Consider the following 17,900-nt stretch of genomic DNA (forward strand, 5'->3'; position numbering starts at 1 on the left):
CCTGCCAGAGTCCCGGTCTGTCATGTTCATTGCTGTTTCCTCAGCACCTAGAACAGAGTCTGGCCCGGGAGTTGATGTTTTCTGAAAAAATGAAGTCCTTTTCCAGCATTGTTCTCTGGCTTGTGATTTCAGGAGCCCTTCTTGGAGCTGGCTTCACTGAGGGGACAGTTTACATTCTTGATGCAATGTCCTTAGAAAACCAAATCCCAGAGCCTTTCAAATATTCCAGAACCAGTGTGACTCATATCAGCTTCTCTCATGACTCCCAGTACATGGCAACTGCTGTGAGTGTTTCCACTGGGTGCTGTCCTGTGATCTAGCAACCTTGTTTATGACCAAAAGGGAGAGAGGGCTGGTGGAGGTGCGGGGAGGGGGGCGCAGCAGGGGGATGGGGAGTGACTGCTCGTGGATTTGGGGTTCTTTCTGGGGTCATGAAAATGCTCTAAAATTGTGGTGGTGAGTTCTGTGAATACACTAAAAACCACGGAGGGGTCATACACTTTAAAGGTGTGCATTGTGTGCAGTGGGAACTGTGTCTCCACAAAGCCACTGTAAAGAGAGGAGGGACACTTGCTCGAAACGAGACCAGGCCTCAGGACTTGCAGACTGGGATTCTGCCATCCTGACAGCTCATTTTGGTGTGTTGGTTTCTGGACCCCTTCCTTGGCATCTGTTCTTTTATCTTTCCCTTTGATTTTTGACAAGATGACATTCTCATTTATCTCGAAGCACCATCTTCCCCCGGTGTTTTGGATTCTGTTCCTTCCCTCTGTGAATAGTGCTCCTAAGCTCAGTAAAGATTTTCTGAGACCTTTAGCCTCTCCCTTCCTGCCAGCTCTCCTGGTCTGCCATGTGCTCGTCTCGCCTTGATGTTGGCCGAGGGGAAAGAGCCATGGTTGCTTCCCACGTCTCTGCCGCTCCCCCACCTCCAACCTCTGTGCCGGGCACCTCCCCTGGTCTGTGTGCTCCCCACCTTTACAGGCCCGCTGCTGAGCTTCCTCACCCCTGCGGCTCCTGACCCAGGTACCCCTTTCCCTTCAGGCTGCTCTCACACACTCTCCCACCCAGCTCACTCTCAGCCATGATACTTTTTAGAACTCATACCTTTTTCATTTTGTGTTGCTGGATACAGAGTAGGGAGAACAAAGGCAAAAAGAGTCAGGGTCTCAGTTTTCCACACAGAATGAGCTGGGCACTGGAAAGAAGCGTAAGGCCACGGTGTCAGGTAGATGCTTTCTCCCCCTGCCCCTTACCTTTGTGGGTTATCTACTTTTAACTGTAATTTTCTCATCTGTAAAATGGGTGTGATTTTTTTACTTGCTCAGATAGACTAAAATATCTTTTTGGATAAAATATTCTAAAGGCAACATAAGTATGAAAAACATGGTGATGATTTTTAAGTTACAAAACTTAAAAAGGAATAACTTCTGCTCTTTGGCTCCTATTCAGGATGTACACTTTACTGTGGCCGTTTACATGGTGGTAGTCAAAAATGGACACCGGGTTTGGGAATATCTGGCAAGGCTTCGTTCTCATCGCAAAAGCATTCGTAGTCTCCTGTTTGGGGTTCATCTGGACAGCAATGAGCCGAGACTGCTGAGCCTCGGGAGGGACAGGCTCTTGGTGAGCTGTTCAGTGTCCATTTACCTTGCCACCGGGATGGTGGGTGTTTCGTTCTTGTTGTGTCCCTGGCATCTGGCATAGAGCCGGGCCCACAGTCTGGGTGCTTGTTGGAGAAAATGAACGTACAATGAGGTAGCATAAACCTTTCTGAGTCGACACTTGGTCTCCAGAATGTGCAGAAGCGATACTCCTTTCAGTAGAAAATGCACTTGGCATTTTGAATTTGGGTCTTGTCCCATCCTCTCTTGTGATGCTGGGCCGCGGCCACAGTTCCCTGTGAGCCACGCAACCATGGGGCTCGACAGCCGGCGCACTGATAGCCTCCTGCACCCACACGGCCATTCTGTTTGTCACTCTCCGCACAGAATTCAATAAGTTACATGGGATAGTCAACACTCCATTATAAACTAGGCTTCGTGGTGGGTGATTTCGCCCAACTGTAGGCTTATGTCAGTGTTCTGAGCATGTTTAGGGTGGGCCAGGTTAGGCTATGGAGTTTGGTAGGTTAGGTGTATTAAATGCATTTTTGATCTATGGTATTTTCAACTTACAGTGGTTTATTGGAATGTAACCCCATTGTGAGTCAAAGAAGATCTGTATCTATCTATCTTTACTTTGTTCCTCGCTCCCTCTCTTTCTTCCACCCCTTCTGTCCTTTATTATGGCCATCCATCCAATCACCCATTCATTATGGGCTGGCCACCGAAACCTACCTATGGATGAAATTCAGCAAGCTGCTAATTTATGACTGTTAAGTGATGAGATTTAGATATGAATTAGTTCCTACTCTCAAGGAGTTCTCAAGATAGTGGTAAGGGAGACAGTATAACACAACTGTGAGAGTTCAGGTTTTGGAGTCTGTTTGGACCTAAATTTGAATTCTCACCCTACCACTTCTTAGCTGTGTGACCTTGGGCAAGCCAAGGTCTGAACATCTCTGAACATCTGTTTTCTAATCTGTAAAATGGGCACAACAGCATGACTTGGCAGGGGAGTCAGGAGTGTTAAGTGGCATCATGTTTTTATAGCACTTAGCACATTGTCTTTGCTCAGAAGGAATGCTCCATCATGGCAGCCTATGAGGAGTGAGGGTCTAGGCAAGTCTTCCCTTAGGAGGACCAATACTGTCTCTCCCAGACTAGGACTGTTGGCTGCCTTCCTTTGGCTCAGTCCTCATGTGTGTCTATCTGGCCTCCTCTGCAGATTGAATATAATCTTCTCAAGAGCTACAGAGACAACCTGGAGGTCCTGGACATTCACCGCACCGACCAGGGCAACTATCCCACCTGTATGGTCTGGTACCCACCACTCACCAAGGAACTCTTTCTGCTCATTTGCAACAGTGGCTACAAAGTGAAACTTTTTAATTCTACCACCAAAATGTGCAGGTAAGCATGAGGAGCTTCCCGCTGATGTGATGCCTAGATCAGTTTCTCTGCCCCCGGCTTCTTTTAAGTCCCAACTTACAGACCTGCGAGCAACTTGGCTACCTTTACTGTCACTCACTATGCAGGGGAGGAAACTGAGGCACAGAAGAGTTGAGTAATTCTCACCCAGGGTAAGGTGGCTGGGAAGTTGCCAGAGGCAGGAGGCAAATCCAGAGCCCAGCACTGCACAGAGATGAGGGACCCAGAGCTCAGTGCCTAAGACCCAGGGAAGGAACCCGCAAAGTCGCTGATGCTTTATAAACTCTCCCATCTTTGTCTCGTGGATAAAAAAACATGTATTTTCACTTGAAAATTACCAATTGTGCGATTTTTTAAAAAAGATTTTATTATTTTTTTAAGGTAATGTCTATACCCATTGTGGGGCTCAAACTGAACCCCGAGATCAAGAATCACATGCTCTCCTGACTGAGCCAACCAGGTGCCCCTAATTGTGCGATTTTCCTTACTCTGAGTTCCTAAGGGAGTTTTTAAGTTTACCTGATGGCATTCACATGTTCACTCAGTATTTACCCAGCCTCTACCTGAGCCAGGTTCTGTCCGAGGTGCTGAAGGTAGGGATGCCAACAGCAGTGTTCCTGCCGCCATGGAATTTGCATCTTGGTAGGGGAGTGGAGTTTGTGGGAGAGGCTGGGCTGAGGTCCACATTTGAGGTCAGGAGCACATGGTACTTTAGAGCCATGAGACAAGAGAAGACTCCAGAAGGGAAAAGCAGATAGAAGAGTGGCCGAAGGACCAAGCCCAGGGCATCCAAAGCTCTGCATCTCTGAGCAGCAGCTCCTCTGTCCTGAAATAGGCCTACGTCTGTGGTTGGCCCTTGTGCTGCTAGGCCCGGGGCTCCCCGGGTTTGCTCCTTGTGATAGATACAGATCATGGTGCATCATCCTTGTACCAGGGATCTGCATTCATCTTCAGCAACGCCCCTCCCCCCACCACCAAGTAGTATCCCACTGAGGTTCAGAGAGGTGACAGAACTTGCTGCTCAGGATGGGACGGGACTTAACCCTTGAGCCTAGTTCTGGCTCTGTCCTCTACTTGGCACTACTGGGCCCAGGTGCAGCCCTGGCCGTGGGCTCCTACCTAGTCAGCCCTAGAGGGCATCCCCTCTCCTCCTGTGGTTTGGCTGCCTCGTGGGTACATCTGGAAAGAGCAGAGGCACTGAGGCTGAGCAACAGGTGAGAATGCATTAGTGACCTCACCGGAGAGAAGGAAGTGCGAAGCCAGCAGTAGCTGGCCCCACGCTTGAGGAAGATCGGCGTCATGAAATGTTTCTCAGGAAGATAGGTCCTCAAAGGCCAGGATCACCCAAGATCATCATCATAATCTTCTTCTCTTTTAAACATTTGTTTCCAGAAGGGTACAAGGAAAAATGATTGAGAAATGCCATGTCATGTGGCAGGAACAGGAAAGAAATCCAGCACAATTTTTTTTTTAAATATTAAAACGCTAGGAAGGAGACATTTGAAAGAAATAGGTAGAAAAGGAATTTTAGGAAGATCTCAGAATCTTCATACATCATCTTTAATGGATACAAACTTTTTGGACATGGAATATCCCACAGATATGCAAGTCTGGAGTAAATCTGAGTTCACTGAGCAGGTAGATTGGGGAGGAAGGGCCCCAGGCTCCAAGTTCCCACTAACAGTTACTAAGCAGGGACTTCGAGCCACATAGTTTGGAATTTCTGCCCCTGACAATTGGAAATTAGCATAAGGCATCTTTTTGTTTTTATTTTATTTTTTAAAAAGATTTTATTTATTTATTTGAGAGAGACAGAGATAGCAACAGAGCAGGAGCCAGGGAGGAGAGGGAGAGGCAGGCTCCCCACGGAGCAGGGAGCCTGATGCGGGGCTCGATCCCAGGACCCCGGGATCACGACCTGAGCTGAAGGCAGACGCCCAACTGACTGAGCCACCCAGGCACCCCTTTTTATTTTTATTTTAAAATTTCTTTTATAAAGCATCTTTTAAAAAAATAATTTATCAAAGTGAAATTCAGTAATGTAAAACATAAAAACTGACCATTTTAGGGGTGCCTGGTTGGCTCAGTCAGTAGGGTGTCTGACTCTTGATTTCTGTTCAGGTCATGATCTTGGGGTTGTGGGCTTGAACCCTGCCTGCGGTTCTCTGCACTCAGCGGGAGTCTGCTTGAGATTCTCTCTCTCCCTCTCTCTCTGCCCCTCCCCCCTCTCATGCTCTCTCTCAAATAAATAAAATCTTAAAAAAAAACCTAACCATTTTAAAGTCAACAACTTAGTAGCATTTAATGCATTCACAATGTCATGCAACCAACACCTGTATCTAGTTCCAGAACATCTCCATCACTCCAAAGTAAAGCCCCTTGCATAAAGCATCTTTTAAGTTGTAGGAATAACAAAGCCTCATAACCACAGCTTAATTGGGAAGGAATTGCCTTTTCATGGGGCGGGACTTATCCAAAACAATTTAATTTTTTTAATTTTTAAAGATTTTATTTATCCGACAGAGACACAGCAAGAGAGGGAACACAAAATGCACTTAAAATATTTAGAACTTGAAAGGCAGTTCGCAGAAAGAGGCCAATAAACCTATGAGCAGATGTTCACTAGTGTATCAAAGATGCAAATGAAAACAGGACATCATTTTTCACAAATCAGATTAGCAAGATAAAAATGATTGACAGGGCACAGTGTTGGCAAAGTATAAGTGGGTGGGCACTCTCACTGGCTGTTGGGGGGATGCGGAAACTGGGGTGTCCTTTTGGGAGAGCTTTGCTAAATTGCATCATGTCATCTGATGTCTAGGAATGTAGCCCACAGAAGTCCTCACACAGTATGCCAAGACATAAGTAAAAGGATGTCTTGCTCGAAAATATTTTCCAAAATTGGAAACAATCCAGATGTCCATTAATAGGGGATTAGTTAAATAATGACTCGTCACTACACTGAAACATGATGCTGCTTTTAGAAAAGAAAAAGTAAGCTCTCTGTGTAGTAACATGGAAATATCTCCAAGACGTAACACATTTTCCTATAAAATTACATTTCTATAATTTATCTACTTTTCACATAACATTATAATTATATAGGTTAGAATATATAAAAGAAATTCTCGAGTCCTAGACACCAAACTTACCCATGATTACTTGGGGATTAAAGGGTGCAGCAATGTGGGGGTCTAGGTAGATTATCTATCCTGTGCACGTCTAAATGTGTGAAACTGTTCACAATGAGTATGTGACACTTTTTCAATCAGAAGCAAAAGATACTAACTTTACGAAATTGTCAGATACATTTAACAAAGCTAGGTGACAGTTACATGGCCCTCCTATGTGTCAGAAATTGTTCTGAGTGCTTTACGTATATTAACCGACTTACTATTCACCACGGTCTCAGGGGGAAGGTGTGTCATTGTCCCTATTTACTGGTGAGGAACCTGAGGCACCGGGATGCTGAATAGTTTGACTTTTTTTCCCCCCTTTTTCTTATTTATAATTTAAATTAGGATATAATTTACATATCATAAAGTTTACCCCTTTCCAGTGATTTTTACTATATTTGCAAAGTTGTGCAACCATCACCACTGTCTAATTCAAGAGCATTTCCATCACCCCAAAAACAAGCCCCATTCCCTCCCTCCCTGCCCCTACTCCTGCCCCACCCCTGGCAACCACCAAGCTGTGTTGTCTCTGTGGCTTTGTCTATTCTGGATATTTCATTTAAGTGGAATCATATAATATGTGACTTTTTGTGTCTGGCTTCTTTCAGTCAGCAAGATTCTTCAGAGCTCGTCCATGGTATAGTGTATGACAGTGTTTCATTCCTTTTTTATGGCTGGATCATATTCCACTGTATAGACATACCCTATTTATCCACCTGTTGTTGGACATTTGGGTCGTCTCCGTTCAGAGCTATTTTTGTGAACATTTGTGTGTAGGTTTCTGCGCAGACACCTGCTTCATGTCTCTTGGGCAGAGACCTAGGAGTGGAATGACCAGGTCATGGTAACTCTGTTGAACCATTTGAGGAACCACCAGACTGTTTCCCAAAGCAGCGCCAGCAATAGCATGCGGTGGTTCCACGTTCTCCACAGCCTTGCCCTACTCTTTAAGGGTCCGAGCCAGGATTCAAACCAGAGTCTGCCCATAGCCATGCTCTCCCTGCCTCTGTCCACTTGGCGGTACTCGGGGAAGGTCCTCAGACATCGCTGCTCAGGGTGACCTGCAGCTAGCTGGTGCATGATCCCTCAGGTGGCCATTTAGCATTTCTGACACCTCACCTAAGTCTCCATCTATATGAACTTGACCGTGGATCACCCACCTGAGCCCACCCCTCCGTGGCACCCTCGCAGCTGGCCCTGGCCCCCTTGCTCAGCTCACCGCCCCCCACCTACTGCTCCTGCCCCCTTTTGTTTTCTTCACTTTTCCAACAGTCCACTTCCCACGCCCTTGCACCACCCGTGTTTGCCGCCTGTTGTCTGTCACCTCCATATTCTCTACCTTTCCAGCTCATCACTGCAGACCCAGCTCACATGTCTCCTTCCTCAGAGCAGTCTCTGAGCCCTGAACTCGCTTGTTCCTACACCTCTCCCCTCAGTGCTTCCATGTCTGTCATCTCTTGTCAGGCTGTGAGCTCAGTGCAGTGACCAAATCTCACTCACGTCTGTATCCCGAGCACCTCACACAGCGCCTGGCACAGAAGGTCCTTAAAAAAGACTGCTTAATGGATTTGCGCCTCATTTAGTCAGTGCACACACCTGAAGTGTGTACTGTCCCCACCAGTCATGGGCTGGGCACAGGGGACACAGGAAGAAAACACATCTAAACCATGAGAGGCTTATCATATAAAAAGATGGTAATGGTTACACAGGAGCAGATCCAGCTTTTGTGGGATGTGAAGTGTATTCAATTTTGTGGGCCCTGTTAAAAAGAAAAAAAGGATACATAATTAAGAATAAAACACAGCAGGACTCCCCTGAGGCCTCAGAAGGTACCTGTGTGAGCCGGGAATCCTGAAGCTCCTGTTTTGCTCCCTTCAGGGAAAGTACTGCTCTGGGTTTAGGGTAATGTGCCGTAACCTCACCTTGGATCAGATTCCTAACAGAGTCAGAGTTAAGGAAGTCTGACCATTGCCGGGGCACCATTCATCACAATTATTTTCACAGACGGTGTTTCAGAAGTCTGTGTGTTGCACTTGCAGACCTGTATGTCAGGTGTCTCGAGCCACGGACGGCACCTCATTCTGATCTCTTGGCCTGCCACTGGGGAAGGGGTGTCTTCCTACATCCTGGCAACACATAGCACTTCCTCACCGTGTTTTTCTCTTCCCTTGTTCCTGTACACATTCTCGAGGCATAATGTTCCCTTCACTCAGCTGTCAAGGAGGAAACTCAGAGCCTCCACCACGAAAGCATTCTTCACAATCAGACTTTCCCTGGAGCATTTACTGTTTGGAGCTGTTGTCCCTTATTTATGGCAGCTGTTAGCAGCGGTTGAGAGGGAGGTTCTTCGCTGAATGACAGGACAGGAAATTGGGAATGCAAAATGTGTACGGTATCATGAAAGGTAGCTAGTCATGAAACCTACGTTCAGATTTGTGGATTCCAAAAAAAAAAAAATGTTTCTTTTCTTTTTCTCATGCAGAAAGACACTTCTTGGGCCAGTTTTTGGGTCTCCCATTGAGCAGATACAAATCCTCCCAGTGAAAACCACCTTGGAACTGCAGAAACGCTACATGGTGTTTATTAACAGAGACAAGGTATCAGCCTTTGCTCTCTGCCTGGGGAGATGACTCTCTGTGGTTTGATTAACAGTCAGCCCCAAGTAGAATCAGACTCTGGGATGCCGGGTGTCACAGCCAAGCCCAGCTACTTCATCTTGGTCAACAGTGATACTGAAAATTGCCATAAATGAGTGAAAATTGGGTCTTAGGAAGCATTTCAGAGCAGTTACTGCATTTTCTGTACTCCCATGAAGACACGTGGTCACCAAAAGATTTTTTTCTTTCCAATTTATTTATGTGAAAAAATCTTATAAAGACATGCAAACTAGCTACACTTAGTTCTACGTTTAATAATCTATTGAGGGGCGCCTGGGTGGCTCAGTCAGTTGGGCGTCTGCCTTCAGCTCAGGTCATGATCCCAGGGTCCTGGAATAGAGTCCCACATCAGGCTCTCTGCTCAGCAGGCAGCCTGCTTCTCCCTCTCCCTCTGCCTGCCTTTCTCTGTCAAATAAATAAATAAAATCTTTAAAAAAACCAATCTATTGAAAAGCATAAAGGGTTCCTGGGTGGCTCAGTTGGTTAAGCGACTGCCTTCGGCTCAGGTCATGATCCTGGAGTCCCGGGATCGAGTCCCGCATCGGGCTCCCTGCTCGGCAGGGAGTCTGCTTCTCCCTCTGACCCTCTTCCCTCTCATGCTCTCTGTCTCTCATTCTCTCTCTCTCAAATAAATAAATAAAATCTTTTAAAAAAAAGAAAAGCATAAAATCATAGGATTCCAGAATTATTCTGGAAAACCTTGGACGTCTGACCATGAAGACGGGTAAAAGCTTCTTTCCCGTGTCTCTACCACAACCTGGCATCTCTCTCCTAAGCGACCAACCCACAAGGGTCAGTGTGTGTGTGAACCTCTAACCGCATGAACCAGGGGCTCTCACACACTGAGGTGGTTCCCAGACACTCAGGTCCTTCCCGTAAACAGCACTGGAGGTGACATGCGAATGTGCTGGGCCTGAGCCTGGGGCCCAGTTACCTGAATCTGAATTTTCAATGACATATTCCTCTCTAGGTTGGACTTCAGATCTTACCAGTCGATGGCAATCCACACAAGACATCTGCTATTATATGCCACCCCAGCGGGGTGGCGGGAATGGCCGTTTCCCGTGATGGCTGCTATGCCTTCACAGCTGGAGGACAGGATCGATCGGTGGTGCAGTGGGAGATCAACTTAAGGTATGTGATCAGGCGAGAAGCTCAGCCCCACAAGGCAGGTGTCAGGTGTAGACCCTCGTTTTTTAACCAGCCACAGCAGACAGGTGTGGAGCCCCTACTTCAGGCCCAGCCTTCGGTTGTTCCCCATGACATCCATCTATATGGGTATGCAGACAAAAGATTACTGTTTTGCTTCAGGGACCAATGGTATTTGCAGTGAAGGCAGTGTGATTCTACCTTGTTCGCACGCGGCACCTGAAATACTTCCCACTCTGTCATCCGCAAATTCACACCAGCTAGAAAGATCTTGCCCAAATCTCCGAAGCCTGTGTAACAGCAATAGTGAGAGCGTTATTTGAAACGTGTTTCCAGCCTGCTCTTCTCACCCACCTGCCCTCAGCTGAGACTCTGCCTTGGGTGAGGCTGGAGAGGTCCAGGGTTGAGCATCACAGAGTACTCAGACTTTGAGGTCAAAGAGACATGGGTTTGGATGTGGAGCCTCCTTTCTGCTGGCTGTGAGACCTAGGGCCTGTTTCTTAACATCCTGGATCTTTAGATTCCTTGTCTGTGAAATGGGGGGAAAGGAGGATAATCATAGGGACTTTTGTAGGATCCTTGTAAGGACTGAATAGCGCAGAGCTAGGGGCTCAATACGTTAACTATTTCCTCTCTTCTATTCTTTATGAAGGCCTTACTAAAGAGCCTTACTGAAAAGGGCGAGTACTACAGCATCCTCCCGAACTCCATGAGCTGCCACAGGGCAGAGCCGGTTCCCGTCCCTGAGCACCTTCTCCCAGCCCCTGCCTCGCAGATAGCCTCCTGCCTGGCAGCGTCACACTCAAGGGCTGGGTACAGACAGCTTGGAGGCACTTTCCTTCCCAAAGAATCTTTCCTTCCTTCGATTCATGTGCCAAGTGCACATCTCTCTTTTATGGCAGACATCGAAGCTTCTTCTCTTACCCTGAATCGGAGCAGAAATAGCCAGGTAAATCTGTTTTGGATCCACACTTGTTTTAGGTTGCCGTTGCAACTCTGACCTTCGCCTCTGCCTTCAGCTAAGAGAGCAGATTTTGGGAATTTGGGAATTGAGAAGCTGGAGGTGAGCTCGCACATTGAAAAGCACTTCCCGACCGTGTGCCCAGAACAAGCTGCTTGATTCCTTGACCGCTAGTCTGTCACCTGGAATGGTGGGAGCGACACCCTGGGGACAGAACAAAATCTCCTCCTCTTCGTTTTTGTCTTCTTCTCCATAATCATGGTAGAGATTAAAGGGAAAAAAAAGAGGCACCCGCTTTCCAATGGCTTTCCTGGGCCTGGCCAGAGTCCAGGCTTCTGAGAATTTCAATTTAATCTGTTGTGGGGACAAAGGATCGTTATAAACTAATTAGCACTTCATTGCTGCTTCTGGTGTCTTAATATGTTCAGTGCTTCACTAATGGGAAGAAATGTAACAACCCCAGACAAGTAAACAAACACAATTCCCTGCTGGTCTACCGACTGTGTTGGAGGGTGAAATTGAGAAGCTGCGTCCTCTCACGTTCCTATGATTTTTGTCAGGGTGCTCCTGGGCCCAGATACTGCCCCTGCAGCACGTGGGTCTTCTCCCGGGTGCACCCCTCCCTCCCTGGCATCTTCTCCTAGGGTTCAGTCCACACATACCGGGCCTTTGCCCCGTCTTTGCTCTTTGCTGGCATGCCCCCCTCTCCTCCCCTTGTCTTGCACCTGTTTTTAAATCCCCTGTTACCTTTTGATGCTCGACTTCACACCCACCTCTAGTCCTGCTGTTATGCTCAGAGGACAGTAGAAATTCCCGATTCAAATATCACCTTTCCTGCCTGCTTGCGGCATGACCTGAGGCTAGTCCCTTCACTTCTGAGTCTCAGTTTCTCCATCTGTTAAATGGGCATCATCATCGTTTTGAGAGTAAAGGTTACCACCATTGCTGTTCCTCCCCTCGCCTCCTCCCCTGGGGAGCATTTGCGAACACTTACTATGTGCTTACTATTTGCTGAGCACTTACCACGTGTTACAGTACTCGCTGCTTCTCCTGATTGGGCTCATTTCCCAGAAGTACTGTCTGTATGTCTCGGCACACAGAAGGTTTTCAATAAATGTGCTTCCCCTTTGTGCTCTGATGACCCCCTTTCTTTTGTTGCAAGCATTAGGAACCCAGCTTAAGCACAAAGGGGAATTCATGAGACGGTCATGGGCAACTCAGGTCCACCCTGCAGGAAGAGCAGGGACGACGTGCCCTCAGCATTTGCTCTCTGCCCGGCTCTGCTGTTGGCTTCGTTCTCGGTACAGCTGGATTTCATTGCCCAGCACGACCATGGCCACTGACAGTCCTCAGATTCCCACAAGCTGGAGCTCTGACCACAGGGACAGTGGGTCTCTTTCCCCGGCTCTTGTTGGGCCACCCCAGTCCTGTTCCTCCGGCTCTCTCGGGTCCGTTGACATTGGCCGGGAAGCAGAAGACGTAAGACAGTCCTGACCACCAGAGAGCTGCTCCCAGGGCATTCGGAGCTCCTGTGAGTCGTCCCCAGGCACTCCTGGTAGTGACAGTCCCCTCTGCATCACTTCTGGCCTTCGCCTGGCCCTGTTCCAGAGCCACGTGGCTAAAAGTGGCCTCCCACTGAGCCTGTCGGGATTGGGCCTGGGCAAGGCCTGGAGGCCACAGAGAAGGAACCCTCTCAGCTAGACACCTGCCTCGATGGCCAATATCAGAGCTGGGGGAGGCCTGGGCCCTGCTGCAGAGGGGCCTCAGACCCACCTGGAGAACACGTCAGCCCCTCCCCAGGCCCCAACACAGCCTGCTTATGCAGGGCCTGACAAGGCGGCCAGGACGGTTTTGTGGCTGACTCTTTGAAGAGAGGCGTAGGTGTATATTGATACCCAGTTCAACAGAAGAGAATAACCCTAACTACCTTGTACTGAGCCTTCTCTGGGCCAGGCCCTGTGCTCACTGCTTTCCATGCATTGTCCGATTTCATCTCATAGCCATTCTGTGAGGCAGGGACTATTGGTATCCCCACGTGGTATCGCCATGTGTCTGGAGATAGCTCCCAGGTGTTAAAGGACCCTCCCAAGCACTGGACTGCATGGAGGGGCTGGGATTCACATCCAGCTCTTTCTGATTAGAGCACACCTTAACAAACACTCATCACAGGAGAAGAACAGAGGGCTTCGTGTCCAGCCCTTTATGTGGCTTCACTCCATTTCCACAGCCACCCATGAGGCAGACCTGTGATTATTCCCATTCTACAGATGAGGAAACTGGAGCTCAGGGAGATTGTTATCTCCCGTGATAACATTGCTTACAGGTGGCAGGGCCAAGACTCGCACGCGTGTCCTTTCGACTCCAGATTCTGGATACTTAACCACTTCCCCACTGTGGTCTACGCTGAAGTGTGTTTTAATAACCCTACGAAGAGGCTAATGGCCTGATTAGCAGAAATCCAGTTAGTGGATTATTATGATGATTTCGTATTATGTGTATTTTGTATGGGGCAAAGTCAGTCTCCTACAAAAAGTAGGTTTTCTTACCATTTACAGTGCCTATTTTTAGAAAGCCTGACCCCATGTTAGAGAGCAGAGGGTTATTTTTATCTGACTGGCATGGGTCCCTGGTGGCCTCCCGAGTTTTTATGGAAGCAATTAGTGTTGACGGTGTACCTGTACTTATCCCGGTTTTTGGCTCTGGTCATATGCAGATCTCACATTACGGCTGAAGCTGCTCTGCTGGGGAGGACTGTGGTTTCAGCACACAGGAGCCCTCCCTCCCTCAGGAGAGCCGTGTTCCCCAAAGACTGCGGACATATTGCCAAGCGCCTGCCCTGTCATCAGCGAGAGAGTGTCACTATCATTAAGCGGGTGCCCTGAACCACCAGATTCCACATGGAAATGAAATTTTTCATTTTCAGCTTCATTTTTGAGGGAATTTTCCTAACAGGTTTCTAGAGTCCTTAATTGAACGGGCGCTGTGATACCCTGCAGAGGTCCGCGGGGCCAGGCGACGCCGGCTGACCTGCACTCGCGCGTGAGCACCTTCTAACGGTGATGTTTCTGTTACTCTTCTAGTGCTCTGGAGGCAGCAGTTTCTCTTGGGGGCGAAGACTTGACCCCATTCTATGGTCTGGTGCCTGGTGGCAGGGAAGGAAAATTCTACAGGGTAATTGTCCTCAGAGTAAACACTTGCTGGTAACATCTAGTTAAGTTCGTAAAACAAATGTGCCTGGGGTGAACCTTCTCGCTTTTTTCCAAAGCTCTTTTCCCCACTGAGCTCAAAATGTACTTTCTAGAAAATGTCCTTGGAGTCCTAATGGATGCTTCAGATTGAAGCCAAAATGTGTGTTGTGTTTCCATTTTATTTCCACGTAGGAGCTGGAAGACTATTTTTACTATTCTCAGCTCCGTAGTCAAGGTATTGATACAATGGAGACCAGAAAGGTGTCGGAACACATTTGCCTGTCAGAGCTTCCTTTTGTCATGAGAGCAATTGGCTTTTACCCATCGGAAGAAAAGGTAGGTAGAAAGAAAACAAGAACAGCAGTGGGATCTGTTATTTATGAAAATGACCTCTGGGGGCAATAATTATAGGTCAAGGTAAAAATTTAACATTATTCTTACATAAATGGATCAGAAAGAACGTTCTGGGCATACCAGACGTGCTCCTTAGAAACAGACTTACCATAAAGATATACCTAAAAGTCTTATTCCTTACTGGAGTCTGACACTGGTAAGAGCTTGGGTTTGGGAATTAGACAGACTGGCCTTCACTGAGCTCAAGGAGGTGATGCCTGTGAAGCACGGGGTGCAAGCCCAGGCGCATAGGGAAAGCTCAGTGAATGGTCATTATCCGGGTGATTTTCAGTGCATAGTTGCTGTTCACTGGCCTGTGTGAATGGGGCGCCGCTGGGAGGTGGGTGCTCATCCTGGGCTGTGGGGCTCAGAAGAAGCCCTCGGTCCTGATGACCCTCACAAAACATGCCCAGCTGCAAGGGGCTCCCAGGGACCAAAAGCACTGCAGGGAAAATGGTCTTCCTAGGGACCGTGGTTCACAATGCAATCGACTGGGTTTTCCTTCAGATGTGAAATGTTTAACACATTTTCATTGTGGAAAGTTTGGAAAAGGCACACAAGTGAAATGAAGAACATAATTACTTATAATCCCACTACACAGATGTAACAGTTATATAAAATTTTAAAAAACTAATTGGTACCATGTTGAATATGTATTTTTATCCTATATTTCCACTTGATGTTATAACCATTTTGCATTTATTAATAATTCTCTGAAAACATTTTTTAAAAAGATTATTTATTTGAAAGAGAGAGCAGAGCAAGAGAGAGAGAGAGCATGAGTGGGGGAGGGCACAGGAAGAAACAGGCTCCCCACTGAGGAGGGAGCCTGACTCGGGGCTCACTCCCAGGACCCTGGGATCATGACCTGTGCCGAAGTCAGATGCTTAAGCGACTGAGCCACCCAGGTGCCCCTGAAAACATGATTTTTAAAGGACATATCTTAATTTTATAACTTTTTCTGATTTGGAAAATAGAACTATAAAACAAATAGAAATTACTCAGAGATAATCACTGTTAACATTTTGGTGGACTTCCTTCTATTGTTTTATATATGGATATAGATACATTATATTTTTAAATAAAAAGTTGGCATTCTATGGCATAGTGTATATGTTCATGTATATCAACAGTTTACAGAGTATATGTGTATATATGCATGCATAGATGTACGGATTTGTGTGTGTATATAGGTACATGTGTGTATATGTGTTTATATGTATATATTTGTACCAACATTCTCAGTAACTATTGTTTTGTGAGCATGGTGGTAAAAATATACTTTTTGCCCCAGCTTTATTAAGATATAATTGACATACAACCTTATATAGTTTAAGGTGTATGGTGTAGTGATTTTATATATGTATTGTTGCAAAATGATTGCCACAATAAGGTTAGTTAACAGATCTGTCACGTCACATAGTTAAAATTTTTTTGTGTGGTGAGAACTTTTATTTATTTATTTTTCTTTTTCCAAGTTTTTATTTAAATTCTGGTTAGTTAACATATAGTATAATATGGTTTCAGGAGTAGAATTCAGTGATTCATCCCTTAGATACAACACCAGTGCTCATCACAACAGGTGCCCTCCTTAATGCCCATCCCCCGTCTAGCCCCTCCCCCACCCACCTCCCTCCAGCAGTTTGTTCTCTGTCGTCAAGAGTCTCTTATGGTTTGTTTCCCTCTCTCTTTTTTTTTTCCTTTCCATATGTTCATCTGTTTTGTTTCTTCGACATATGAGTGAGATCATAAGGTATTTGTCTTTCTCTGACTGACTTATTTCACTTAGCATAATACACTGTGACTCCATCCATGTCATTGCAAATGGCAAGATTTCATTCTTTTTGATGGTTGAGTTGTATTCCATTGTGTATACGTACCATATCTTCTTTATCCATTCGTCAGTCAATGGACATTTGGGCTCTTGGTGAGAACTTCTACCGTCTACCTTCTAGCAGCTTTCAAATATACAATACAGTATTGTTGACTACAGCCACCACGCTGTACATAATATTCTCCAGGACCTTTTCATCTTGTAACAGGATGTTTGTACCCTGGCAACCACTGTCTGTTCTGTTTCTGTGAGTTTGGGGGTTTTTTTTCGATTTTCGATTCTACATACATGTCTCTCTCTGACTTATTTCACTTAGCATGATGCCCTCAAGTTTCCTTCATGTTGTCCTAAGTGGCAGGATTTCTTTCTTTTTTTTTTTTTGGCTGCATAATACTCTGTTATATAAACATAAGTCACATTTTCTGTATTTATTCCCACCAACAGTGCATGAGGGTCCCTTTTTCCCCACATCCTCACCAGCACTTACCTCTTGCCTTTTTTATTAAGATTTTATTTATTTATTTATTTATTTGAGAGAGAGCATGAGAGGGGAGAGGGTCAGAGAGAGAAGCAGACTCCCCGCTGAGCAGGGAGCCCGATGTGGGACTTGATCCCGGGACTCCAGGATCATGACCTGAGCCAAAGGCAGTCGCTTAACCAACTGAGCCACCCAGGTGCCCTACCTCTTGCCTCTGAGGAGAGCAGTTCTGACCAGTGGGAGGCGAAAGTTCATTGCAGCTTTGACTTGCATTTCCTAGAAGATGAGTCATGCTGAGTACCTTTTCCCGTTTGACTATCTTTTTTTTGGGAAAATGCTTATTCAGGTCTTTGGCCCAGTTTTAAATTGTTTTTTGTTTTTGTTTTTTGCTATTGGGTTGTATGAGTTCCCTATATATTTTAGATAGTAACCCCTTATCAGATATGTGGTTTGCAAAAAAAAAATTTTTTTTAAGATTTTATTTATTTGTCAGAGAGAGAGAGAGAGAGAGCACAAGCTGGGGGAGTGGCAGGTAGAGGGAGAAGCAGGTTCCCACTGAGCAGGGAGCCCGATGTGGGGCTCAATCCCAGGACTCCGGGACCATGACCTGAGCCGAAGGCAGACACTCAACTGACTGAGCCACCCAGCCACCCCGCAAATATCTTCTCTCATCCCATAGGTCACCCTTTCATTTTGTTAATTCCCTATTGCTGTGCAGAAGCTTTTCAGTTTGATGTAGACGACATACTTTTACAGGCTGTGTACTTAACTGAACCAGCCCCCAGCTGACAGACACACAGGTTGTCTGAAGTGTTTGTCTGTCTGAGACATGGCTGTGAGGAGCATCTCTGTGCCTAGTTTTTGCATACTCCTCTGATTATTTTCCAGGCTCCGAGTCCTAGAAATAGAATTACTGGGTCAGAGAAGAGGAACTTCAAGGCTCCGCTGCCAAACAGCTTTCCCAAAATGTCACATTTCACAGGGCACCATCAGGCCTACAGAAGGCCTGATACCCAGCTGAGCTGTGGTGCCCAC

At 46.5% G+C, this 17,900-nt stretch overlaps 1 protein-coding gene across 7 annotated transcripts in view; it reads left to right on the forward strand.

Moving 5' to 3' along the window:
- CFAP251 (cilia and flagella associated protein 251) overlaps positions 1–17,900 on the forward strand; it is a 64,743-nt gene that overhangs the window by 29,738 nt on the left and 17,105 nt on the right. For 6 of the 7 annotated variants that reach the window (XR_012374879.1, XM_025889849.2, XM_073881189.1 and 3 more), the window contains 7 exons: positions 133–284; positions 1,450–1,623; positions 2,827–3,011; positions 8,688–8,802; positions 9,833–9,996; positions 14,053–14,143; positions 14,353–14,496. Coding sequence is in view for 6 of the 7 variants with exons in the window: in XM_025889849.2 (XP_025745634.1) it covers positions 133–284; positions 1,450–1,623; positions 2,827–3,011; positions 8,688–8,802; positions 9,833–9,996; positions 14,053–14,143; positions 14,353–14,496 (1,025 nt within the window). In the remaining variant the exon portion in view is untranslated. The remainder of the gene's footprint in view (positions 1–132; positions 285–1,449; positions 1,624–2,826; positions 3,012–8,687; positions 8,803–9,832; positions 9,997–14,052; positions 14,144–14,352; positions 14,497–17,900) is intronic. The other variant, XM_073881191.1, reaches the window with a different exon arrangement.

This window comes from Callorhinus ursinus, unplaced genomic scaffold (assembly GCF_003265705.2).
Source record: "Callorhinus ursinus isolate GAN/ISIS: 27379988/994484 unplaced genomic scaffold, GSC_fseal_2.0 scaffold41, whole genome shotgun sequence".
NCBI classification, from domain to species: Eukaryota; Metazoa; Chordata; class Mammalia; order Carnivora; family Otariidae; genus Callorhinus; species Callorhinus ursinus.